Source organism: Buteo buteo, chromosome 3 (assembly GCF_964188355.1).
Source record: "Buteo buteo chromosome 3, bButBut1.hap1.1, whole genome shotgun sequence".
Taxonomy (NCBI): domain Eukaryota; kingdom Metazoa; phylum Chordata; class Aves; order Accipitriformes; family Accipitridae; genus Buteo; species Buteo buteo.
The window spans coordinates 8,534,730-8,562,027 of NC_134173.1; the positions used below are offsets into that span (position 1 = coordinate 8,534,730).

Consider the following 27,298-nt stretch of genomic DNA (forward strand, 5'->3'; position numbering starts at 1 on the left):
CGGAGGTTCGTCCGCCTGCCGTGTCCGGGAGAGGCCTTACCCGTTCGGTTATGGCCGGCCGCCTCGGCCGCGGGATGTGTTGGGGCAAGCGGGGCAAGCGGGGGTGCCGGGGTGGGGGTACGCTGGTGGCTCTGGGGCTGCTGGCCGCCGTCGGCTTCCTCGCCTGGAGGCACGGCCCGCCGCCCCGCCACGCCGCCCGCCGCGCCCCGCCGCTGCCGCCGCAGCAGCCTCCCGCCGCCGACCCCGAGCTGCTGCGGAAGCCGGTGTACGCCAAGCCGGCCCTGGACCCGGCGGCGTTGGGCGAGCTGGGCCGGGCGGTGCGTTTGGAACTGAGCCCGGCCGAGAAACGCCGGCAGGAGGAGAGCGTCCGCCGGCACCAGATCAACATCTACCTCAGCGATCGCATCTCCCTGCACCGCCGCCTGCCCGAGCGGTGGCACCCGCTGTGAGTACGCGCACCGCTCCACCTGCCGCCGGGCGGCCCCGAGGGCGGACGGGGCCGGGGCCGCTGAGGGGACGAGCGGGGCCGCTGAGGGGACGGGGACGGGGCCGAGGACGGGGCCGCTGAGGGGACGGGGACGGGGCCGCTGAGGGGCCGGGGCCGGGGCCGCTGAGGGGACGAGCGGGGCCGCTGAGGGGACGGGGACGGGGCCGAGGACGGGGCCGCTGAGAGGACGGGGACGGGGCCGAGGACGGGGCCGCTGAGGGGACGGGGCCGGGGCCGAGGACGGGGCCGCTGAGGGGCCGGGGCCGGGGCCGCTGAGGGGACGGGGCCGCTGAGGGGACGGGGCCGAGGACGGGGCCGCTGAGGGGCCGGGGCCGCTGAGGGGATGGGGCCGGGGCCGCTGAGGGGACGAGGCCGGGGCTGCTGAGGGGACGAGGCTCAGCTAGAGCCGCTCTTGCAGGGAGATGGGTGGGCGGGAAACGGGGGCGGGGGGGGGGCGGCTGTGAAAAGCGTCTCCCCCAGCCGCTTTCACGTCGCCAGCCTTCGCTCAGCCGGTTATAAATAAAGCGTCGCTGGTGTTGCCTGGTTGCCGCTTTTCCACGAACGGGTTTTCCTCTGGGCTCGGTGTGGCTTGAGCCCTTTAAGCCGGGGCACGCTGCGGTGTTTCTCCTGCCGCTGTCCCCCCCGGGCAGGTCACTGTGGGCAAGCAGTCTGCTTTTTCCAGTCGCTCCCAGTTTTACAGGTGTCACGCTTCCCGGGCTTCAGCCTTGCGTCGCGTTCGGATGTCTTGCGCTGCACAGCATAAAGCAGATTTATTTTATCATCGGATTTGCCAGGAGCGTGCCGCTGGTTTACGGTGTGGAAATACTCACAGAGGCGCGCAGCGCCCTTCTAAACTGGGACTTTGCTTGAGCCGGGATACTTAGTTGGTGGGACAATTTACGTTTACAAATTACATTTACGATTATGACCCTAGTGCCAGATGGGGGCATAAGCAATTGTAAACTAAGCATTAAATACCGTTTGTTGAGATGATTCTAGCTGACAGGCAGCAGTTCAGTGCAGTCGTGAAGCCAGTGCCGCACAGCGAGTCCGACTGTACAATTGGTTCTGGCCTAACGTAAATACTCAGTTTAGCTGAGCGTTTGTCCTGTAAGCGAGCAGCCAGCTGGTGAGAGGAATTGAGTGGATACAGGTATGTGCCTTCAGCCAAAGAGGTCAGGACAGAGCCGGGGCTGCTACTGACTGAGTCCCCTCCGCTGTTTCACCTGAACTTGGCTTCAGCTGGTTTATTTCCTTGCAACAGGTTTGTATGGGATGGTAGCAAAGAGCTGTGGAAAAAGCAGGGCTCTGGTTCTACCGCATGTTCACTTCATGTCAGCGTGTCCTGTCCAGTAGCTCACCCAACTCTAGTTGTAAGTGCTGAATCTAAAACACGAATCCTGTGATAGCTCTCAAAAAATTGTGATGCAGGTGTGAGGCCTTTTTATCATAAATTTAAGCCTGGCAGTAGGCTTGTTTTTCTTGGTTATCTTTTATTCTCCCCTTACAAGCAGTCTGTAGACTGGAGGCTAAAAAGAACCTTTTTGGTTGCTTTTCGACAGGAAGCATTTAAATCATTTCAATGAATTATTCTGGACTCTTGCCATTTCTTTCAGACAAGATGTTGGAGGAAATGGAAGATCACAGTTGTTGAGAAGGGGACATCATAGATGGGAGGGAGGTTCCTGAAATGAAAACAATGTAAGTGGGCAGATGGGTTTTGCTACAATGACACATCCTTTTTGATTTGAATATTTGGCTGTTGAAATGACAAAACATATCCTAAACCAAAAGGATTGCAAGGCATCAGTGACATAATCTCAGAGATAGTTGCCTTCTGAGGCTGGGGCTGTATTGTACTGTTGTAGTATCTGCTGGCAGGTGCTTCCTGCCTTTTCAGACAGTTAAATCTAAATGATGGCAAAAATATCACAGAACATATATCCAACTCACACAGCAAATGTAAAAAAAAAAAAAGAAAGACCAAAAAAAAAAACTTCCCCAAAGACAATTTTGCAATACAATTGTTTACCTCTCTTAAGAAGGAGGACCGTGTAAGAGATCTAAGTTAAAAAAAAAAAAAGTCTTGAAAAAGGTATCCACAAGCCTGTAGCGATCGAAAATTCATTGTGCTTCAGTGTTGAAAAGTTAAGTCTAGGAAAAATATGATTTAGTTTATTTTAAGGTTGGTAATGCTTGACCATTCATGATCTTTAATGAACATTTGGGTAAGGCTACAATGGTAGGAAATAAGTAGTAATGGTAGACTTCAAGTAGACTTCAGCTGTCCACAAAAATGGTGCAAAGGCTGAATTTTTAGTTGTGATCAATGAAACAACTTTGGTACCTGAAGACCAGAAGGTGACAAATGCACCATTTTTTTAGTGGAGTCCTAGAGGAGAACCAGAGAACTCTGTGCTGGCAAGTGTTGGATCTCTTCCAGGCATATTATTTACAGGCTGTGGTAAGGAAAAGTAGCAGACGGGTAGGTGTGATCTATTGAGAAAGTCAACTTGGCCTTTGTCAAGGATGACGTGTCTCACAAACCTATTGGAGTTCTTTGAAGGCTGTAATTATATGGATTAGCAGGTGTGGTGTTATTTCCAGAGGCTTTTGATGAGTTCCTTAAACAGCTGTGAAATAAGGTGGAAATTCCTTGCATTTATAAATAACTGGATAAAAACTGGGAAGCACTTGTTTTCTTTTTTTAAATAGGGTAGGGTCCCTGGTTAAGTTCCACAGAAATCTGTGTTGGACCCAATGCTGTTCAACTTACAGCATGGCTTCCATACAGAAGTGACTAATTAATTTAGAGCTCTTCAGCCTGAAAGACAGACAGGCTACTGAGAGAGTGCCTCTTGCTGGGCCACTGCAATACTAGGTCCACGCATGAAGTGGAAAACACAAATTCTGCCACCTGCTTGTTCCAAAAATCCATTTCCTGTACAGTATGAGGAACTCCATCTACTAGAAAATCGACATCAAGTATTCATGAGATACTAACAGATACTATGCTTGGAGACATTATTCTGGGCTATGGGCTTTTGGTCTGTTTCAGCATGTTCTTATGTGTGTGGAGGTGAGTCTGGAAATTTTAGATCCCAGGAAAATGGGAGGAGGAAAGAAAGGGAAATAAAGATAGGCAACATCCCCACCACCTGGATGTCCCACTGCTCCTCTTAACCTTAATGCCCTCCCACATTCATCAGTGAACCCGTGCTCTCGGTGTGAATTGTGAAAATCACAAATGTGAATCTAGTGAAAACTACAGTTTTGCTAGTAAGATTGCGAATATCTGAACCAGTAAGCCTTTACACCTGGTCTGCAAAATTATGTATACAAGGTGTCCTGTTGCTTTATCAGAAACTGATGCCAAAAAACTTCTCCCACTGCTACATGTTGTACATCCTGGACCTGCTATCAGACGAGAAATGTGGCGGTACTTATTTGCTAGTAACTCTGTCTGGTAACACTGTGCAGGAAGAGAAGAATAGTTTGACTGAGATTACTCCCCCAAATAATATACTGTTTGACAATATTTGACAATGAATCCTATACAGATGTTATTTATTATAAAGTTTCTGAAATTTTAGATGTTTCTCCTACTAATATATTCCTGCCAATGTAAATATTCAGAAGACCTTTATTCCTTCATGTTCTCACAGATCACTGTAACATGTTTTTCTGAGAATTGATCCTGTTTCTATTGAAACACTGACCTGGAGAGCTTGACAATTTCTATCGTTTCCTTTAGACAGTTCCTACTTCCTTTAACTGTCTGTGCTTGAGGTCGGCAGCAGATAATAATGTGTTTTCATCACACAGAAACTTTTTGGTTTTATTGGTGGCTAGAATTGTGTGTGTGTGTAAATATATATGTATGTATATAAGTGTACTGTAAGTATATGTATACATAAATATATATATTTAAACATACGAATAAACATATATATAGAAATAAACTATAAAAATGTTCTTTTGGTAAAATATTATGCATAAGACTGTAAGGAAATTACTAAATGGTGATACAGTTTGTACAAGGCTAGGAGTGAAATATGCCATAGGGTCAGAGAAGACGGAGGTTGGAAGGAACCTCTGTGGTGTCTAGTCCAACCTCCTGCTTGAAGCAGGGCAACTTCAGTCTTAGAGCGTGTTGCTAAAAGCCATCTTTGTCCCGTCAAATTTGGAAAGTCTGCAAGGATGGCGATTCAAGAGCCTCTCTGGGCACCTCTTTCAAGGCTACATCACTGCCACAGTGAAATCTTTCCCCCTGCCACCCCCAGCTCAATCGTGATGTTGTCTAGATGGCCCAGGTTGTCTTCCCAATGTCCGTCCTTCATCTCTTGAGTTTATACACACCGGGGAAGCAACTGTTATAGCAGGTTTAAAATGAGCGAGCATCCCTGCCTCAGACATTGACCTATAGAGGGCCATGTCGGGGCTGATGCTGCTGCTCTGCCTTCCCCCCTGTGCAACAGCCGGGCTGCATCTTGTCCTGTGCGACTTTGCATCGCGTGCTTATTTTACAGGACTGCAGGATTAGGCAGACAACTGATAGGGTCTCTTAGGCAGCCTTTTACAGTGTGTTACAGCATGTAAGAAATACATTTCCAGTTTTTCTGCTTGGGTTCTTTTAGATTAAGGGCTGTTCTCAAGCATTGTTCCTGATTTTAGACATTCTACCTTCTTTATTTTCTTTCTATGTTTCTCCCAGTAGGGGTGTGTTGCACATTTATTTCAGGGACGGTTTCTGTAAAATCACACCAGCCTTCTTTTGGCTGGCTCTTGTTACAAAAGGAACAAGGCAGGGATAGGCACTTTTGTGCTGACTCGGCATTTTGTGATGTCTCTTTCATGGTAGAAGCTGCCTGAATCAGCCCTTGGGCCTCATTTCACTTGTGCTTGCAAGCAAATGGATTTGTAAGTCTTTCCTACCTTTCCTTACCTGGCAAAGGATTTTGAGTAGCCGCAAAAGCCCCCAAAATATTGAATGTGGTCTGCATAATAATTAGCAGCTATAAAAAAAAAAGTTTAAGAGGTTTGTTCTTTAATTCTAGATAATTGTGTTTTGGAGAGAGCTCATTTATATATAATGTTTTATATATGCATGGTTATATAGATATTCAATTATCTGTGTATATATATTTCAGTATCTGCATATAGATAGATATATACAAATACTTAAATTCTCTGTCACCATCGTTTGTACCTATAATATTACTTATTTTGGGGGATATTGTCTCTGAGCTTAGCATAACAATCTTGTGCGAAGATTTTTCTGACTTTCAAAACTGCTTTTCCCGTCTGTTGCTAGATTTGAATGTGACTCTCTTACAATCTCACTTGCTACCATGGTTTGTTTTGTTTACTGGGTTGTGAATACCAACTTATGCAGGCTGCTCATCTGATAGTGTCTCACTAGCAAATTCCCAGAAAAATGCTCAAGATGAGGTTTTGGCCCCTCTTCTCCAAAAATCACAGCATCTGATTTTGATGGGTGTGCTGCTCCTGCCAGGAGTTTTAACCTGACCATGTTTCAGGAAATGGCGCAGCAGCCGGGTGTTTCCTTCTCAGCCCATTGCAAGTTCACCCAGGCACTTCTCTTTCAATCTGTTACCTAAAGGTGAAGTGACTGCAGTGACTTTTTTTTGCAGTGCACGTAGGAAAACTGGACTCTTCGGAGAGCTTATCTGCAGCAGCTTGACCTTGCCAGCACATCCCTTCCCTCTAAGCGCGCAGGTGATTCCACGCTCTGTGCCCAGGGCTTGCTTTGGCGTAGGTATTCCCACGCTTTACATTGGGTCAGAGTCCAGCAGACACAACGCTCTTCTCCTTACGAGCAAACGCTTTGCATAAAACACTTACAGGCGTATTTGGTTCAGTAGTTTCTGAACACTGTGGTCACTGATTTGGGGTTGGGTTTTTTTTGTTTTGTTTGTTTTCTGAGCTTTTCTGGAATGGATAATTAGCTACAAGTAACTACATTAATTGTAATACCTTTTAGTCACTACTTTACTGTTAGTTGGCAGGATTCCTTGCATTTATAGACAGGCTTTAGACCTGCAAAGCATTGTGTCTCTGGGACATCTCATTCCTCCCTCATACAGTTAAATGAGGGAGTAATAAATCTGCAGCATTGTTTGTTTTTTGTTTTGTTTGTGTTTTTCTTAATAAGCAGGCTTGCCTTTTATAGCAGTAGAAAATACAGCAATGCTTCCATAAGCGCTTTGATATTTAGGGTATTTTACTATTTTTGTTCCCTATCTTCTGTAAAAATGCATCAGCTTTCTTTGTCATTATGCTTTCGTTTAATAGTCACATGCAAACATTTTCCAGAAGAGCTCACATCATTATTTTTTGACAGTTTTTCTTTACAGCTTCTGGTAGAGATCCTCAGCTTCCTCTGACGTCTAGATGAATGCTTGGTTTTAGTTGATTTCATTTTTAACCTGACAAAGTTCCCACATCAGTGATAGTAACCACAAGTTATGATTATTTTTTTTCTTTATTCAAACAGTGCTTTGACTATATAACATTGTCTGTAAGGACCAGGTGCATCCACACCCTACTATTAGTGATGGTTACAATAACTTCTGTCAGTTATTGTATTACTTTGCAAATATTTTTCTTGTCCTGAATCACATTGGTCACATGAAAGTAAGTTTCTGAATGTAGGTGTAGGAAATCATATGGCTCTGTGCAAGTGTTAACTGTGTTTCACTACTTCGGAATAAAATTGCAAACATGGGTAACTATTTGAGCAAAATGAAACTATTGTTTCAAATCAGCAAAATAAAAGAAAAAGTAATTGTTTTTTTCCCCACGGACACATGCAGAAACGCCTTCTCGTCTGTACATCCAGAATCTGGGCTAGGTAGGAACTTCTATTGTCTTTTTCTAACAATTTGGAATTAGGGCGATCTATGGATTTCTTAAATTTGTGGATTTTAGGATATAGATTTAGTCCACCGTCATGGGTGGGCTTTCTAGACAATTTTTTCTTGGCGTATTTTTAATCTGTCTAAAACAGATCTGCTTTTTTTGTTTTTTCCCCAAACATTTTTGCAAATACTTTTGTCCAGTTCAGACTTCCCAGCTTTCTTCCTTGCTTTTCACAATGTTGTTACACTAGCCAGCGCAGTCCTTTATTATCTGAATTCTTAAAACAGTGTTTGGCAGCCTGTCTTGTCGAGACCTCATTGTTGCTGGGAGAATCGTTCTTTAAAACATCAAATGATCTGGAAAACCATTTCACAATCTAGCTAGCCTCCGTTTTCAGGGTCTTGATCATATCACCGTGTCATAGACTGTACTGAGCGTGCTCTCTCCTAACGTGGTTTGTTTCAGCAGACACAATTTCGGGAGCATTTACCTGGGCTGGGAGCGGGCGGTGGGGAAGTGTGGGCCAGCATGGCTTTAACTCACACTGCTTACGTGTTCCAGCCTTGCCCCAAATAATTCGGCCGTTCTGGCAGTTATCAGCACCTTCCATAAATGTCAGCGCCTTGTCGTGCTGCTGAGCCTGGGATACTTGTGGACGGACCTGCTGAGCCCTAAGCTGCTGCTGGGAGCAGGAGGGAAGGGAGACGTAGAAAAGGGGGGAGAAGAGGACCCCAGCACAGCTCTGTCCTCTGCCATGGCTTTGGGAGGGTGGGAGAAGGAGGTTGTTTCTCATGGGGGAAGATACTTGGCAGACCCCTGAGTCCGCGTTGCCGCCTCTGCAGTTTATGGGGTGGGAGTGGAGAAGGTGAAACCCACATTTGAGCCCACCTCTTACTAAAAGAGCATCTGCCATTTAATTCAGTGTCTTTGTTCAAATTAGGAAGAGGAAAGGAGGTTGTATTTGTGAGTCGGTGTGTCCACAGCCCACCGTAGCAAACCCAGCAAGCCCGGTTCCTAGCCCACCACGTGAAACCCAGCCTGAAGTAGGACCCTAACGGTGTTTGCTAGATGACACGATGATGGTGCGTATATGGCAATGTCACATACCGTAGTCACATAAATCCTTTTAGATCAGATGTACCAGTGACATGTGCTGTTTTGAACTTTTTGAGAGAAGCTACACGATCTTGAACTTGCCTGTATTCTCGGGCATTCACATTGAGACTTCAAAAGCAAAACTTAGATAGTATACCATTAGAAAGCATTAAATAATCTATGAACAGATTGTATTCTTAACAATTCTTAATAAACTCACAGAATTTTTCATATTTTTTCTTAAAATATGAGTAACTGTGCATATAGAACATCAAATTTGGAGATTAAAAACGTATTCTCCCTTGCTGTATCGTTGTTGCAGTTGTGATGAAAGTCTTACATAAAAGTATGTCAGCAACCATTCCTCATTAACTCATGGCAGCGTGCCCGGTGTGCACACATTCATGCTCTCTCTCCCTGTGTATAGATACACATCTCTAAGAGAAACAGCTCCTTACAATGAAATAAATTGAGTGATTACATTAATTGACACAAATGTTCTCCAAAATAGCCCATTTAATTTTGTTTAGGCATTTCCTGACTGATATCTCCTTAGTTTCTAATAAATAACCTATTGTAAAACTTGCTAACAGAAGACTTCGTAGTGTAGTAGATTCCAAGGTTAAATTATTAAACTTGTCAGCCATAGAGTCTCAATTAGACTGCGACTTGCAAATGCAGTGTAGAAGGGCAAAACCAAAAACCCACAGGAATGTGAATGTATGCCGATACACCTCTACATGCTTTGCTTTGGTTTGCATTTTGTGGAGTTAGATGTTTGAGTAGATGCCGTAGTAAAAGATCCAGGAAAGTTGCTACACAGTGAACGTGGTTTTAAGTTTGTGTTTGGGTATGCGCCAGCATTACTCTCTCTCTCTTCCCATCTTTAAAGATTCATGGATGAAGCCAGTTAGAATTTAAAAATGTAGATGTTTGTTTTAGTTTTAGTTGATAAACAAAAGCTTTGTCCTTTGGCATTTCTTGTTTTATACCTGTCTTTTAAGCCACAGTGAGCAAGCCGGAGGATTCCTGGCACAGTCACCCAGTGTGGCAGAGGGTACCTGAGGGAAACGGAGGACGATGCAGAAGCGGGCTGCTGCAGGCGCAGGGCAGTGTCCCAGCCCAGTCCGGGACGCGATTTCTCAGGGTGCAACTCCGCTGTGCACAAGGACTCCACTTGTGCGTTTTCTAGTGGGGTTGCAGAGAACAGGAGCCATCGGAGGGCAGAGGCTGAGCGGGTGTCACTCCTTTCCATCGTGTTCTCCATTATCATTGTTATCCATTATAAATCAGCATTTTTGAGTGCCATCCGAGTCCTGTTTACAACTTTATGCTTTTCTTTTGTTGCCTCTAAAAAAGCTGCTCACATGTGCTGGCAATAGGTTTTTTCCTCAGTGACTGATCCTAGTATCTGGTAACTTTTTCCAAAATCCTCTTGACTAGAGATACGTGTGCTTTTCTGAAGTAAATGAACCCACTCAACATGCACACTTAGTTTTAACTTGGGTGTTTTTTGGTTTTTTTTTAAATATATATAATTATTACCTATGTAAATAGTGAAGTTCCTGTGGTTGAATAAGATAATGAGAGTAGTGAAATAGTATGTTGGACTTCAAATAACAGTGCTTCTGCATTTATTGTCCATGCTTGGAAATGTCATGTTTACAGGCAACTCATTTCCTTGTGTCTATGTTATGTCTTTACAAACTGTTTGGTAGCTATGATAACGAGGTTCAAGGTGCTGTATCAGGCAGCCTATAGTAGGGACTATAGGTAGTTTCCTGTTGTTTAACTTCAGCCGTAGAAAAGTTAAGCATGTGCTCTATCGTTAAAATGTCTATGGACAAGGGAGGTGGGGGCCTGTAAAGGTCTGTTTGTCTGTGCTAGATAAATGGCTTCAGGAGGGTGAGGTGGATCGCCTTCTGGATCTGTCTTTACGGTCAGGCAGAGTCCAGGCAATTAGCTCAAAGACGGCACCTACCTTTTAGATGGCTAACGTGAGATGCAATTAATCTTGTCTTAACGTGATCCCCTATATTGGGAAAGGGCAGCCTTATGCGTTTAAGGATGGCACTAAAGAGTGCCTTAGTCAGAAGCCAAAAGCAGCTTGCAGTATAGGCAGTATAAATACACATTCCCAGTATCTGCAAAAACACATTTGGGGAGTGCTGTCACCAGTTCGTATCCTCCCTGTCATTTTAATGACATGTTGTAACTGATATGCGTTTGTTTTTCTGAATAACCCAAAGTAGGAGTGAAGTGATTCACTTGGAAAGTAGGAGCTTGGATACTTGACTGACACATGGAGAATAAAAATACATCCTAAGTTTGCAAAGGTGAATACAGAAGATTCACTGCTGAGGTGGTTCTGTTGTAAATAGGAGTGGGGAAATGGAAAAGCTGAGTTGTGACTGCTAGGCTTTAAGTCAGGTTTCATACTTGTAGTGGTTTTTTTGAAGCTTGTATATCTTGTGAAGTGGTGATGTTTAGTGTCCATGTGTATGCTGCTTAATTGTTATACAACAGCACTTCTAAGCGTTTCCATTTCAGGCATTCATTCTCTTTTTAAGATTTTCTTACACTATTATTTTTCCAGGGTTTAAGTGCTTTGTGTTTGTAATCTCCCCAATGGGATTATTTTTTAAGACTTAGCAAAACTCTTCGAAATTTCTTTCAGTACAGAAAGATAAGAAGAAATGTGCTTCATTTCAGCAACAATATTTGATACTGCTAACAGCTGAGATCTTGTAGCAGTCTAGTAAGGAATTTATGTCTTGGAAATAATGTCGGAGATAAACATGCAAATCTGCATAGAAGTTGAATTAAAAAATTAGAAAAAAAAAGTTTCAAAATTTTAGTTGGTCTGTATGTGACGATTAGTTTTCCCTAAAATAAACATAATGTACTAAATAAAAAGCAAAGCTTTCAGTTGTTCTCTGTGTATTTCAGTATGCCAGGTGAGAGATGTCAGGTTCTCGGCCCTGTCCAGCCAGCTGGTTGCAGGGAAGTGGGCTACAGGGGACCCGGGCACGGCTGAGCACCATCGAGCTAGTAAATAAAATGCCCTTTTTAGTTTTGGCCTCTTGCTTGACTTCAGAAACCTCAGAAACTTGTACTGTGGTATGTCCCGTAGGAGGCTGACCTTTTTCCGCAGTGTGAGGTATGCTCAATGAAGGAGGCAGCAGTGCATGGTGCATCACAGACATTTAGGGGATTGCCTTGCTCTGTGCCAGATTATGTTTCCCATCTCCAGCATGTAATTTTCAGGCAAATGCATTTAAGTCTTTAATCTATAATTAGGGTTATAAGCTTCTTTAGACCTTTTGGAGTTCTTTTTTTAAGGAATGGAATACAGCATTCTTATTCGGTGAATCCTTCTGATGTATTTTCAGAGAAAGCTTTCCTGGAGGTTTTTCTCTTTATTTCTTTTTTCCTTCGATTTTCTAAAATGGGTAGGTAAAGATCCCATTTCCATCAAGAAATGAACTGAAATTACCTGGTACAAGTGACTGTGATACGTAGGAAGAATTTATTCCTGGCAGTACTGAGCATAAATGTGTTTCAGTAGGCTAAAGTAAATATGTGTTTCTAAAATTGGATTCATAGAGTAGATTTTTCTGAGTTAAAAAAAAAAGTTAATTAAAATGTCACTCCTTTTTCATGTGTTAATACATGAACATTTGGCAAAATAAATCACTTCTGTTGCCAGCCATTGGTGTGAGGCAGTTCTCTGTGTGAATGCCCCTGTTTGCCTCAGGACAAGTTACAGCCTGGAGGGACGGGTATTTTTGTACTTCACCGTATAAGTGTATGTGTATCTACCTATCTATGTATATCTGTATGTGCATATGCATGCATACGCATCATATACAATGAATGGTGTTGCATATCATTCCTTTTGTGTTTGAGAAGCTACCTTCTGTGTGCCTCCTCTGCCCAAGTGTCATTTCTCCTCATTGTTTCCTCATTTGCAGGTATTTATTACAAAAGTACTCTACAGACTTTTTTTTTCCCTCATAAGAATTTTAAGTTAAGGAATATTCAGATTCAAACTTTTTTTTTTTTTTTAGTTTCTGTACCACAGATCTTAATAGATGTTGCCTAATCTGATCTTAATAGATGTTACCTAATCTTTACAGAAACCTATAAGAAGTCTTCTTTTATTGCAAACACAGCAACATTAAATGGTCAGTAAATATATTCTTGATGTGCTATAGGTAAGCAGGTCGGGTTTTTTAATGTCATTTTCTGGGTGTTTTGGGGGATTTTGGTTCCTCCAAATTGACCTAAGGGATTTTGTCATCATGTTTTCTACTGATCTGTTCTGGTTTCCCTTTTCAGTTCCCTGTAGCATAGGTTTTGGAGGACTCATTGCTGTTCTGGTTTGGTAGGAGGGATGTCCTACCTGCTTCAATATCTGTTGTGACCGAGCAGTCTACAGAAGCTGAAGTATGTCCTTCTGCCCCTTACAAGCCCTGGTGGCTCCAGGTAGTAAACTGGAGGCATAAGAAAATTCAAACATCTCTAAACCATTTCTGTTGTTTTTTAACAAAACTGCTCATACAGAATGCTCTAAGAAAAGGGGAGAAATGGTAATAAATACCGTCATTATTTTAAAATTCTTTCAGACCAGGGGAATCTTTAACAATTTACACATTTGGCTCAGCTGTAAGATTCTTGGCATCCTTATGTTCATTTAGGGAAGTTCATATATATATATTTATAGGAAATACATTCTGGAGCTTAATCCAAAGGTTTGCAAACTTCCTGGCTCTCCCTAGAGCCAAAACCATGCATTTCTATGTCTGTGTTTTTTGTGGATTTCGCTATTATACCTTGGCAGTTCTGTGGTCTTCCCAAATTCTGCTTCAGTGTACATACATCTCAGCTCTGTTGCTGTTTTTTTTTTTCTCTTTATATGTTGCTGTTCCTTCACAGTTGTATTTTTACTGTCTAGCACTTGTTTTATTTTCCAAAGCACAAATTATCAGTAATTTATGCTACTGCTTTACCCCACTTAAGTTTTATATTTTTATTATTTTTTTTCCTTTCTGTAACCTGAGGCATGTTTTGGCCATTGCTTGTTCCTCTACTTGAGGTGGTATTATACAAAGACAGCTACTGCACATACATCAGCCCCAAATACCTTCTATTATTTTTCTTCTTGGACATTTTGGGGGGTTGTAGAATTTTAGTCATAATGCTGCTGCAGAAATGGGACTTCTGGAAGACCAGCTTCCTGAAAGTGTTTGCATGACTTTTCTGTGTACATACAGTTCTTTTAAGATCCTTTGTATGTTCTTGCTTGCATTTAGTAAATAGCATAGAAAATCTCCATTTGAGAATAGTTTTCTGAAAATTAACAAATGCTTTTGCACTTGTACTAAATGTAATCCCCTCCCTTACAGATGCAGAGAGGAGAAGTATGATTATTACAGCCTGCCAAAAACCTCCGTTGTGATAGCTTTTTATAATGAGGCTTGGTCAACACTTCTGCGAACTGTTCATAGTGTTCTTGAGACATCTCCAGATATACTTTTGGAAGAAATTATCCTTGTAGATGATTACAGCGACAAAGGTAGGAAGAATAATTCTAAATAATGGTGATTGTTGATGGTCTTTTTCAGCCAGTCCACAGGAGAAAAAGATAGCCTGTTTGGGTGACATACCGTAAAATTGTACAACATAGGCATCTAATTGGAAAATAGTTTTTCTTGTAGCATGCCAGTGAAAAATTTGACTTGTGGACCAAATGTTTAGAATGGGGAAGCACATTTGCTGTGTTGTAACATGAGTGCTTGCATACATAGATAACCTACAGTCTGGTCAAAGCATTTCAGGCTTCCTAATTTGAGCAAGTTTCAATTGCTCCAAGGTTGCCCTGGTGTCTAGTTTAGTAAGAGCTGCCTGGTTATCTGTTTTCATTTGAATTATGGGACACATGCTGGCATTTTCCACCACACATGAATTGCGTTAAGAATAAACCTTTTACAAGGAAAAAGTTTTATGTAACATTTGAGAAGCACTTAACAATTTGGGAATGAATTGCAGACGCAAATATGAAACATTCAATTTCTTGAAAGTAACTGTGATTTGCATCCATTCAAGTTCTGTGCTTTTTCCTTGTCCTTTCCTAACATAGGTGGTATAGCAGAATCAGAGGTCAAAATGCCAGTATCTTTAAGGCACTGCTATAAGTAATAAGCTACTGAAAAAAGAGCTTTCTCTTGCATGATGTAAACCAATCGTTCCAGAACTATATTCTTTCTTTGCATTTTATTTGTTTGTTACAGAACATTTAAAGGAAAGTTTGGAAAACTACGTGGCTGGCTTACGCAAGGTGCGTCTTATCCGCGCAAATAAGCGAGAGGGGCTGGTTCGAGCCCGGCTGCTGGGGGCATCCGTGGCGAAAGGAGACATCCTGACGTTCCTGGACTGCCACTGCGAATGCCACGAGGGCTGGCTGGAGCCGCTGCTGGCAAGGTGAGGTTATGCTCTGGGCTGGTTTTCTGTCCTGCTGCAGAAAGAGAAGGGATGGTTTGGCACACTTCTGCAGTGCAAAAATGGTTCTTGCTAGATGTTTGCCGAAGGTTACCCAAGTCTGGTCCCTGAGGCGCCGCAAGCGTTTGTTTCGTGGCAGTGGGGTAGCGAGTGGAAGGATATTTGTTTTCTCCCAAGGACAAGGCTGCTCTTTTCCTTTAGAGAAAGAAAAGTTTTGTTTTCAGGAAGAGGAATCCTCCCCCAGCTTTGAAACTACCTTGGGAAAGGTGGCTGCTTCAGTCAACCTGGGTGGTGGGCGAGAAGGTCTGGAAAGATGTGTGTGCCGAGACATGCCCTGTTGCAGGGCAGCGTACACAAGCAGATTGGAAGAGAAGTCAATAAAGTCTGTCGTCCCAGTCCTGAGCTAATCTATCTCTCTCTACCTGGAGAGAGGTTTCCAAAAGCTCATGCTGTCTTAATGTGTGTGAATCTTCCTGATTCCTAGTGGGACTTGTGTTCTCAAACTCCCCATGTCCATCTGAAATTGCATCTGGAATAAGAATTTATTTTTTTTTCTTAAAATTGTCATATTTAACTTGTTTCTAAATTTCATACCAAGTATATTCCAGATAACTGTAGGTTAACTTTGAACAGTATAGATAGTGTGAAGAAAGGAAAAGGGGTAAAAATCAAAGTGTAAGCATGGTTTTAACTACTGTCCTCTGAAGAAACAGTACATCACTGTGGAGACGATTCTGTAATTTCTTCACTTCTTCAGCAAACCACTAGATGGCAATCTTGAGGAAGGATTTGGATAATTTTAAGTGTAATAACCACCTGTAAAAAGTTAGCTCTGAATGTGTCTTGGAGTTTTTGCCCTTCTTGCTGCAGATGCAGACGTACAACTTTAAGGGGATGTTTGCATGGCATATCTGACTCAAATATATGGGAGCAGTACAACAGTGTTAGCATTTTGAAATGCAAACATAGTTGTATTTGTAAACTGCCTGTGCATTGTACCATCTAGTTAATTCTTAACTTAGATAAAAGGTGATGGCTTTTCACTTACATGATTCCTTTCATAACTGAAATCACATGCCAGCTACCTAATTTTTACTCCTTTTCCTTTATGGGAGCAAGAAAGCATTTTTACATTTTATTGGGATTTTTGTTTCCTCTGTGTACGTATCATTCTCATTGCGTTGTATATAAGTTTTATGCAAGTGAGACAGGAGATAGCAAAATTTGTATAAGCCCTTTTATGCACTCTACCAAACAGGATTTCAATGGGAGATTATAAAGAAGAAAACAGCGGTGTTGCATCTTCCCTCCGGCAACAAGAGACCATTTCATACTTAAGGCAGTCTTTCTCAGATCAGACGATACTTCTTTGGAAGTTCTCTGCTGCATTTAACCAACACAAGCTGCTCTAATTTCAGAGTCAGAGCCCCTTGGTCAGCCTGCGGGTTTTAAACTTAATCCCTTGAGGAACTAGCTCCCCTCAAATGACAGATGCATCACAGCTCCTCCTTGTTTGGCAATACAACACGTTCAGTTTTCCTTCTCCTCTGGAATATGTAAATCAGAAGATGCAAGGCTAAAACAAGTACCTGCATCTTAAAGTCAAACAAGTCACTTCGTTTCACGGAACTGACAGGAGATGTCTAAGACTAGTGTAGAGCAGATTGCTAAAGAGTGATTTAGGAGAATGACCTTAGCTTGAGTTTGTGTTCTTGAAGTTGATCTCTCCTAGTACCGAGAGGCCTTTTGAGAAATTGAGGTGAAGGCAAAGGAACCCACTGCGTTTTGTAAGGGCAAATGCGTCTGGAAAGGAATCCAGAAAACCCTGTATGGTATTGAGAAATGGGAAGAAGGGGTTTATCTCCTTGCAGAAGTAGACCTGCAAGAAATGTCGTCAGCTCTGGTGTATTCTTAGTATGATAAAGATCTTAACTATCTTTAGATCAGCCTTGCTGATAGGTATGTCATTCTGCAGTACTATCTTGTTTCTCCTTTTTACCTCCTATGTTGCCAGGGTTTCTGGAGGCCTCCTTCATGTGTGTTTCAGTGGTGGAGATCTAATTGCAGCATGAATTGAAAAGGTGCAAAACTTTGTGTTTGGTATCTGTAAGCGTTCTCTGTTCTTGACAGTTCTAGTTTTTGAGAGAAGTTTCTAACGGAAGTCACCCTTTCCTTTTAAAAACACATTAGGATTGCGGAAGAAGAATCAGCTGTCGTCTGCCCTGTTATTGATGTTATTGACTGGAATACATTCGAGTACTTGGGAAATGCTGGTGAGCCACAGATTGGCGGATTTGACTGGCGGCTGGTCTTCACTTGGCATAGTACCCCTGAAAGAGAACAAAAACGGAGGAAGTCCAAGACCGATGTGATCAGGTTAATTTTTATGCATCTTATGAAACTGTGAATGTTACAAGTGGTTTCGATTTCACTTGGAAATGCCTGGTGCTGAAAAATATTTGAGAAATGAGCATATTACTAAAAATTACATATTTTGTTTAGTTCCCCTTTTTTCCAAAATAGCTCCTGCTTACCATGCTCCTGGAAAAATATTGCTCTAAAAGCTGAAATTCCTGTGTAATCTTCCATATGGAATCCTTATTGAGCAAGTAGTCTCTTGACTGCTGCAGGCAAACTCCTGCAGATGCTTACCAGCACACTGAAAGGTTGTAACTGAGTAACTAACATGGGAGAATGTCCTCTGTGCAAAGCAGAGAGATCTGCGTTGTAAAAAAATGTATTGTGTTCAACGATGAAAAAGGGAGAAAAATCATCAACCAGTAAGAAGGCAAAAGTAGTTTTGAAGACTTTCTGTGCTGTAGTGGTGGTTCCTTGTGCTGTTTTCAAAGGTGAACCAGTTCTTTATTGGGATGAAATGATACAGCTCTACCCACCATAGTTTCTGTGAAGGGCTAACTCACAGGAGCTCATGCGGATATCTTCCTTGTGGGTTTTAGTTTTGTTTTCTTTTAAGACAAGTTGCAGTCAGTGAGTATTAATTGTCACTCCATGCTCTATTTTTAGGAGAGGTGAGGTAAGAGTACCAACAATGCGTCTGGAAAACGGACACTGTAGGCAAAATCCTGAAGGTTGAGGGTCTGCTACGTTCGACTTGGAAGTTGCTGTATTTCAGCAGTTTATTGTAGGAAATGAAGCAGCTATTTGGCATTTTTAACACCATGATTTTGTTAGTCCTTGCTTTCATTTATAATCTGTTACCTTATGGTCTACAACAAATACAGAATGATTAATTTTTCTCAGTCTTTTCTAGGTTGCTTATCGTGATAATAATACCCAGTACTTCACAAATATTAATGAACTTATCCTCAACTGAGAGAACTTTTTTTTTTTTTAAAATGGAAAAGTTAGGCAGTAATTTAGTCCTTCTCAGCATGTATTAGTCCACATCCTCCATAAAAAAAAGTTTCAAAATAAAGTGATGTTTTTAAAGCCTTTAGTTTAAATATGATGCTTTCCTTCTCCATGACAAGAAGAATTGTCTTTGGCATGGCAAGGGGAAAATGATGAGGGATAAAACTTCATGGTAGCCTGAGACTGTGAGCTTGGCAAGTGTCTGGAGAAAGCAGCAGTGCGGAGAGTGGTGCCACCGACAGCTGTGTTTGGAAAGACAAGGTCTGGAGTGAGACAGAAGAGCTTGACTGGTCATGGAGTTTGTTTTTTTTTTTTCATTCTGTCTCACCTCATCTCATTCTATTCTTTGAAACAGCATATGACAGTGTAAGAGAGTGTTGCTTCAAAAAGATGGCTGGTAAAAGTCGTTTTGACAGATTAAGAGTAATTGATGGCTCTACCTTTGTTAATATTTACCTCAATAGCAATTTAGTAAAATTCATAAAGCGTCAGGTGAATTTAGTTCCAACCAGCATTATATACTTGGCGCTTCAAAGAGGGCCATTTTCTAAGACTGTAAACAATTGGGAACAATACTGAACAAATACAAGTTTATGTATATGTGCACACACTGCACTACTGAAAGTACATCCCTTAAGTGCACTGTCACTCTGGGCCGTCTGGTCTGCGATGATCCGGTCTTGATCCCTGATTTTTTTCCCAAACTTAGTAAAAAAAATACAGATGGGCGGATCTTCTTAGAAAGAAAAAAAAATCTTTAGGGGCTATATTTACTTAATTCTGCTCAATTGATGCCTGAGAGTTTTTCCACTTGATGTTAATGGGATCAGCAATGTTGTTATTAATTACTAAAGCACAAATATTTGTTTACTTATTACTTAAGGATACTGCACTTAGAATTTCAGAGCTGACTAATATAATTCTGCCACAAAAAAAGCTTATGTTCTACTATGTGAGGTAAGAGACTAGTCATTTATTGTTGCTCACAGAGACACCATGATTGCAAAAACTTATATTAACGCAGTGTTTATCTTTTCTGATTTCATTGTTATTTTTATTTTAATACATTCTGGAGCTTGTTTCAGATACCATTTTTTACTACAAAATTAAATTTAAATGGCCTGATGATAACCGATCAATGGCTGACTGTTACTTTGTATCCAGAAAAGACTGAGAAAATGGAAAATAAAAATGTACTGTGTTTTTTTTATTCATTGCACTGGGTTTTAGATTTAACTTTTTTTTGCTTTTCCTTCAATTCAGAGTTACTATTCTCTTTTATAGGTCTCCGACCATGGCAGGTGGATTGTTTTCTGTGAGCAAGAAGTATTTTGATTATCTTGGTTCATATGACACAGGAATGGAAGTCTGGGGAGGAGAAAACCTTGAATTCTCATTTAGGGTAAGTGGCTCAATTGAGAGATTTTTTGTCTAACACTAAACCCAAGTTTCTTTCTTCACACCCTTTTAATTCATAAGATAGCTGTAATGTACGCAAGTGTTAAGAAGAGAATATTTTGGCAGATGTCTATCTGAATCTCTGTTCTCACACTTCATGATAGCTGTATTTTCCTTCCGAATAGCCATTTTAAAACAATTTTTAAAAACACATCTTTGTTTTGAATGCCAGTATAAAGTGTAAGTAGTGGTGTGATACTAGTGCATGAAGTTTACATTCTGTGGCGTGAAGAGGATCGTTGGAAAGAAACATTTATAATTCTCTAATGTGACTCGGAGTTCTCGCTATGGTTGATGGAGTGAGCAGGAGGCAGCTGGTGGCAGTTACCAGTGGGGCAGGACAAGCCAACCCCTGCACTGCTTTAAGGCTTTACTCTGTTTCACTTCAGGAAAAGTTTGTGTGAAGGTTATAAAAGGCGATGCGGAAAATCTTCCAGGAACTGTAGAGCTATGCCCCACCGGAGGGTGGACCAGCGCTCAGGTGTGAGGCAGATAGATAGCTGGAATGAAAAGGATTTATGGCAGGGGAAGAGAGAGGAGATACAAGACAATCCAGACTGATGAGTAAAACAGTGTTGTCCTCAACTCTGCTGTTACCTGTGCTGCTGATGATTCCCACTGAGCACTGGCTGGCTGTGGTTTGCCCCATATCACACTTAGCTTGCTGAAGCAACCCAGTGGTGGTGTAAGAGGTACACTGCAGAGACATTTTTGGCTTGCAGGGAGTTCACCACTCAGTATCCTGGATTTCCCTTGTGTTTTCTGCTCATCATCAGTTATGTTTTGTGGTCATATTTGCGTTTCTGTGTGTCACTGGATTGTGGGATGGAAGAGTTGATGGTTTTGGTTTGTTTTTTACCAGGTGACAGCAGGGATAAATAGTACTTTAATGTTGCAAAACCACTTTCTTGAGAAAGGAGGCATCAGCAGACTGTCTCACTTGCTGCCTGTAGTGCAGAAATCCTAGCAAAGAGGGCACAAAAATAAGGAAAGAAAAGGATTGGGGAGGATAATAAGCACAGACCTAGAGGTGACATGGTTTCTCTCTAAAGGGGGATTTCTCAGCTGGAATCACTGTTTGATCTGAATTCATGACCACCTTCTTTCTCACGTAGGGAAAAGTTTCTGGCGTGGAAGTCCAGACACACAGCCTGCTTGTCTTGGTCAGTAAATTCAGCAGGCGTCCACCTGAAGCTCAAAGCAGCTTACCCACCTCCATCAGCTCTGTGAGCTTCGGAAGCAGGAGTCTCCCAGCTCTCTCCAGTTCTGGTGTAGCCCACGTTCATGTGTATGTTGCAGTGGGTCCCCTCTTTCCGCTGGAAGGGGTTTCTTCTCTGTGGGATAATTGCTTAGGCATGGGATCAGGAGTTATGAAATGGCTCTTCATGGAATTATTTTTATGCCTCCTTTTGAGAGGCTGCTCAGGGAGCCACAAGTAGCAATAGATTGGGTTTGTACTTGGGGACCCAAAGAAATGATCGTGCTCGTCATCTGTCACAACCCAAAGTAGGTTAAGCTGGAAAGCAGCCTGGTGGCGGACGCCATCCCCAGATAACTCTGGCAAGGGAAAATTGTTTTTCTTGCTTACTGAGGGATTGGAAGGGGTGATGACAATGAGGGAGTCGTGCATTTTTGGGTACAGATGCTTGCCATACCTGAGGCTTGCTGTGTCTCTTACCTTCTCAGCTGTGACACTACTGCAGCAGACAAATTAGCAGACAGGAGACTGTCAGTTTAGCAGTGAGCTACATCAGAGAGCATGACACTACCTCCCACAAACGTGGCGTAACAGTAGCAAGCATGTTGGGTACGTGCATCTCTTGAGCAAGACTGGCTCTTGCAGGTACCTGTTTGTGTCTGCTAGTGTACGTGCAACCAGACCGAGCACCCGTGAGGTGGAGAGGGTGCTGCTTTTGAAAGTACTATATGTTCTGCCTCTTAGCAGAAATTGGCACTGGTCTCAAAGCAGAAGCTTGGAAACAACAGCCACAGTTGACAGAACTGGACATGACAGGATCTGTTTCACCTTGTCAAAATGTCTGTGGTCTTTTGTGGCCCTGGCTGCCACAGATTTGGTGGCACCAAAATGGTTGCCCCCTCACTAGTAGAAGTTGGGGGTAGTACCGCCCCAGATGGCAGCCAGCGGTTTTCTCCTCTGAGATGGGATTGCGGGAGCTTCCTACAGCTCCTTGTAGAAAGCCTGGAAGACGGCCCTCTCTGCATGCAGTTCTTGGCTTTCTGCTCGTCGTGTCTCACTTTTTGGAGAGCGAGTCTTGCAAGACAGGACAAGCCTGACGGCTGCCCTGTACGACACAAGAAGTGCCCTGCGCTGGCTGCTGCTTTAGCCCCAAGCTATCATTGCCATTGAGCTCTGGCACCAAACCTCATTTTCGATGTTACTGGTTCTGACGTGGAAGTCCGGGGGCTCAGGGCAGTCCTGCAGCCTGTCGTGCACCGGGCCGAGAGCAGGGACGTGGTTTGGGGTGGGGGGTAAGAGGGGTGCTTCAAGGAGGAGTCAGAGTGGGAGCTCTGGCGTGGGGCTCGCTGCAGGTGGATGGAGAGGCTCTCTCCTGGGGGAGTTCTGCAGGACGGACTGTGCGACGGCCAGCGAATGTGCCTGGGCGTGTTAATTTTGCTAGTGCAGATCGCCAGGAGGATCTGGGCATTTGGATCCAAATTGCGTGTGATGTGCTCCCCTTGATTTGATTTCAAGCCCCTGTACTCGTGCTTCCTGTGGTGAGGGTTTTTGTGGAAGAGGGCAGAGCGCTATGATGTTGCTTAACTGCAGTGTCCTGGCTGCCCATGGTGCCGAAAGGTCAAGAGGGATAAATCGGTGTTAATTCTGTTGTCTCCGTGGTTTAGGCCTGCCAGACCTGAAAAGTAGGAGCAGGGTAACTGAAAAACATTGTAAATTAATTAATTGTTCTCCTCTCTGAAAACACCACCCTCTCCCGATGACATGAAAGGACCTGTCCTCAAGCCTCCTCTTTCTCATACTTTGATTATTCTAAACTGAAAAAATTCTCTGTGGTTTTGAGAGGTGCGACAAGGACAAAGCTTCAGCTAAAAGCATGATGACTAAGAGAGATGGAGGCTGCATGCTGAATGCAAGATCGAGTCAATGTGCCTTGATTTTGAATTGCTTAATGCTATTTGGCTGGATAAAATTTCACTTCATGGGGATAATGGGCATTGAAACTCCTCTTTCTGAGGGACGCAAAACATGCTCTTTCATCTTCCCCTTTCCTGTACATGGAGCGAGGAGAACCTGGTTGCAGCTTTTTCCCCCCACTCCTGCTAGTGGCACGGCAATGTAAATTTGTTTCTGGGGACCAACACTTGATATGCCTGCGGTCTGTCCTTCAACCCACCATCACGGCGTGAGAGAAACCCATGCGTGTGCAAAAAGACAAAATCATTTACTGATAAATCCTTTCTTCTGTTGGAAATTTCATTGTCCATGAGCCTAGATGATACACCTCCAGTTGCCTGGGGTCTTCTCTTTTCTGATCTTTTTGTAATGTTTCTTTCTGTCTGGAAATCTGTCTTGCAGCGGGAGCAGCCAGGATAAGTTCATGGGGCTGGGGGGCCCCCTCTGCCCACCCAGCTCCCAGCAGATCACGCATGAACACGATGCCGGGGGGCTCAGCTGCAAGCAAAATTGCAGCAGACCAGGGGTGGGAACAGAGTGTTTTGCACAGTTTGGCCTCATTCAGGAGGTAGCAGCCTTTTTTTTTTTTTTTTTTTTTTTAATATTATTTTTTCATTCTTCCAGAGAGTCCTAAAACATTGGAATGGAGGTGGTAGAGCTTATAGAGCTTTTCTTATTTAGCCTTCATTGACCTAGCATTAGGTCAGTTTTCCGGAGACCCTGGCAGGGATGGGGATCCCAAGGTGAGATCTGAACATTTACTGTAGCTTTTCATAATGCCACCATCTGTCTCTGAAAAGAAAAAATATCGATAGTCTGCATGCATCAAGATGAAAGTGAAAGTAAAAAGGAATGTCACCTTGTTTTCGTTCTGTGGTGAAGGAAAAAAAGTACGCTTTTATAATGAGAGCTGCGAGGTAGCCAGACCTAGTAAAGAAACATATTTTCATGCACGTAAGCATGCAAAATATACATGAAACCTAATGTGCTTCTCTGTTACAGAAGGTTGAAATACTTTTAGGGAAGAATCTTTTCCAGAGTCACTTATTTAGCATTTAGTAATCAACTTTAGTCTCTCTATTGAATTCCTTGCTTTATTTTATGGCTGTTCATTTCTACCTGATTTTATGTAGAGGTCGAAATGTTTTCCATTAAAATAAAAATAAATAAACCTTTTGAGGAATTGTTTAGCTGAAATACATTTAATTTTTTTTTTTTGTAATAGGAAGATGAGAAGTTTTGAACTGTTTTAATGAAAGAAGCAGAATTTAATGAGCACTGCTTAGCAACCTGCGATTATTTTTTAAAGAAATTCAGGATTTTAAAATTCAGCTGTTGTGGAATTCACTTTCTGTCAGCAGTTTAACAGAGGTATGGTCAGTCTGGTTTACTCCATTTAAGTCAGACTTTATCATGGAAGAGTAGAAGAATGTGCTTCCTTCTTAACTGTACATTTTTACTTCAGTAGTCTTCGTGGTCCATTCCTCGTTTCTTGTTTAAAACCAGACTCATCAAAACAGTAATTATCAATAAAAAAATGCTGATATGGAATATAATGAATACGGAAATTGTTAAACTTTAATAAATTTAATGGTGCTTAATATTTGCTGACAAATCTTGCGTGATAAATTTCAACTTTAAAAAAGTAATCTTGGATCTAGAAATAATAATTTAAGAAAGCTGTTGTTTTGAAACAAATCTCAAAAAGGGAGATCTTAAAGTGAAAGTGGATAGCTGTTTTCATAGCAGCTTTCAAAATAGCAGTAGTGTAACTTACAAGCAAAAATACACAAATTGTTTAAAAGATCAGTACAGATTTCTAGATTTCTTGTATAATTTCTTTAATAATCTTTCTGTTCAAATGACAAATACACTGCTTCCCTGAAAAGCAACAAAAAAGAAGAGAGAAACCTCACGTGAAAAGCAAGAAATTAAAATTTTAAATCCAGGAAGTAAAGATTATCCAGTGTTCCCTGTAGTTGGATAATGAATTACCTAGACCTTTAAGGAAACTGTCTGTTTTAAAAGTAAACATATGTATTAGAGTGCTTACTGTTTTGTTATTAAGCACAGTATTGTGCCATGCGTAAAGGTCTGATGCCATTATCCAAAACCAAATCAATAGAGACAGCATTCACTGATTTCTAAATTAAGAAATTTGAAAGAACTCATAAGTAACTTTAAAAAAAAAAAAAAAATTAGCAGTCTGAAGACAACATCCATCTTGTGTATGCTGAAAGCCTTCATCTGTATTGACTTTCTAGATCCCTAAAAGTCCCAGGGAGAGAGATGGGAAAAGTCCCATCACTGATCTTTTGTCATTGTTAGGTACAGAAGTTTTATTTGCTACCTCATAGCTTTCACTCCTGCTGTGTTCATTTGAAAAACATGTCATTAAATATGTATGTGTTATACAAGAAGGTTGCCAGGGAGCAAACCTCTACCCCTTAAACATATCCCAGCTAATTTCCTTTGTCGTCCATTTACAAAGGAAGGATGAGCTGCCACCTGTGCATGGTTGAATACATGAGGAGGATTAGCTCACTGGAGTGGCAGTTCTCAAAAATCTTCTACAGAAAGTCTGTCGGAGCCATTGGTGATAGCCTTCAGTTTGTTCAAGTGCAGCAATGTGTCCTACCTTTCCTTCCATCTGACTAAATTTCAGAAACCTTGTTTCAGGCACCCTTCAGAAATAGTGTCTGCCACATTGCGGTCACACAATATTAATTAGGAAATACGTAGCTGTGCTTTCATTACATCAAACTTGAGATCAGAATGGATGATGGGAAAGTGGCTGTGTAGATAAACTGCCAGAAGTCCATGGTTTTCAAAGGAGAAGAGTATCATTACAAAAATTTGCAGAGAGTGCTGAGGCTAATGTATTCACTTGGTCATCATTTATGGGCTCTATCTCGAGGGCCATACATCTCCTGACCTGGGGAGCCAGAGGCATGAGGATGAGCACAAGGGCAGAGAGAGTCCTGCCAATTCCACGGTCAGGTTCAAGTACTTTCCTTGACAGCAAGTAGGAATATTGCTTTAGGCAGGGGAGGTTGTTTCACTAATGTTGGTTGCACCACCATGAGTTAGTTACAGAATTACTTTGCTTTTTCTTTTCATGCGTTGGGTCTGGCGTTCCTTTCCCAGCTTTCCAATGAAAAAAGTTAGTTTTATTTTACGACCAGGCACCCATGCCTCTCTTCTGACATGGTGAATATAGAAGTGGGAACACAACTTACCACTCTCCAATGATATGACAAGCTGACCTGTTTTGTCAAGTCAGCTTTCCAGTAGTATATGGGCAAAGATTTCTGGTAAGAAATCAGTTATCGGTCATTGGTTTCATTCTGAGGCGGCTATTAGCGTGGTTATTTTGGAAGAGAAACATGCCTCTTTTTTTCTTTCTCTTGTTTTTTTTCTTTTTTAATAATGCCTGTATAACTTGAATTGTAGACCACAGTTAGACCTGTGGAAATATTGTGGACCATTTCTTATCATGCCTTCAGAGAAAGTAAAGCTAGGAAAGGGATAATTGCACACGAGAGAAAACCAGAGATGGGGTTATCTCCTTGTTACTCCCAGTGATTTGCTCTGAGTTCAAAAGGATGTAATTTTATCCAGCTTATTCATCAAATGAGACACAAAATTATTGTATATGTTGCTTATAGTATGCTGTGATATTCTTGAGAAGGTGTTATCCTTACAGAGGCTTATTGTTACTGTATCCTTCTGCTTACAAAGATTCAAATTAATGATGCACAATGTCAATTCTTTGCTCAGATATGGCAGTGTGGAGGAAGTCTCGAGATCCACCCTTGCTCCCATGTAGGTCACGTTTTCCCCAAACAAGCTCCGTACTCACGCTCCAAAGCTTTGGCAAACAGCGTGCGTGCAGCTGAAGTGTGGATGGATGAATATAAAGAACTTTATTACCACCGAAACCCACACGCTCGCCTGGTGAGTTCAAGTCCATTGTTCTCGGAATTTCGCTACAATTTGTCTTCAATGAAATAACTATTAATTTAGCTAATATTTAACATGAAGTGCTTTTATGTTTATTTCTTATTTCTTCTGAAACTTTTTCCAAACATAGAATAAATGTATATATATATAGTTAATTTTTAATTCATTGGAAAAAATCAGAAATTCCGTAAGACTAGGAGGTGGCCAAATTTCTGTCAATATTAAACGAATGAATGAATAAGTGAAAGAATAAAGTTAAGCAAGGTGACCCAAGTAAGGAGGAGCTGTTTAGCCTAAAATGTGCACTTCTGTGAAACAACTGATACAGGATTCTATCAATAAAGAATTACAGAACAGACACACAATTATCGAATGCTAATCAAGTTTTA

At 42.0% G+C, this 27,298-nt stretch overlaps 1 protein-coding gene across 1 annotated transcript in view; it reads left to right on the forward strand.

The window, feature by feature from the left end:
- GALNT12 (polypeptide N-acetylgalactosaminyltransferase 12) overlaps positions 1-27,298 on the forward strand; it is a 52,416-nt gene continuing 25,118 nt past the window's right edge. Inside the window, exons 1-6 of the mRNA XM_075022766.1 lie at positions 1-445; positions 13,873-14,042; positions 14,758-14,947; positions 17,156-17,341; positions 19,622-19,739; positions 26,727-26,903. Of these exons, the coding sequence (XP_074878867.1) occupies positions 51-445; positions 13,873-14,042; positions 14,758-14,947; positions 17,156-17,341; positions 19,622-19,739; positions 26,727-26,903 (1,236 nt within the window). The 5' untranslated portion in view covers positions 1-50. The remainder of the gene's footprint in view (positions 446-13,872; positions 14,043-14,757; positions 14,948-17,155; positions 17,342-19,621; positions 19,740-26,726; positions 26,904-27,298) is intronic.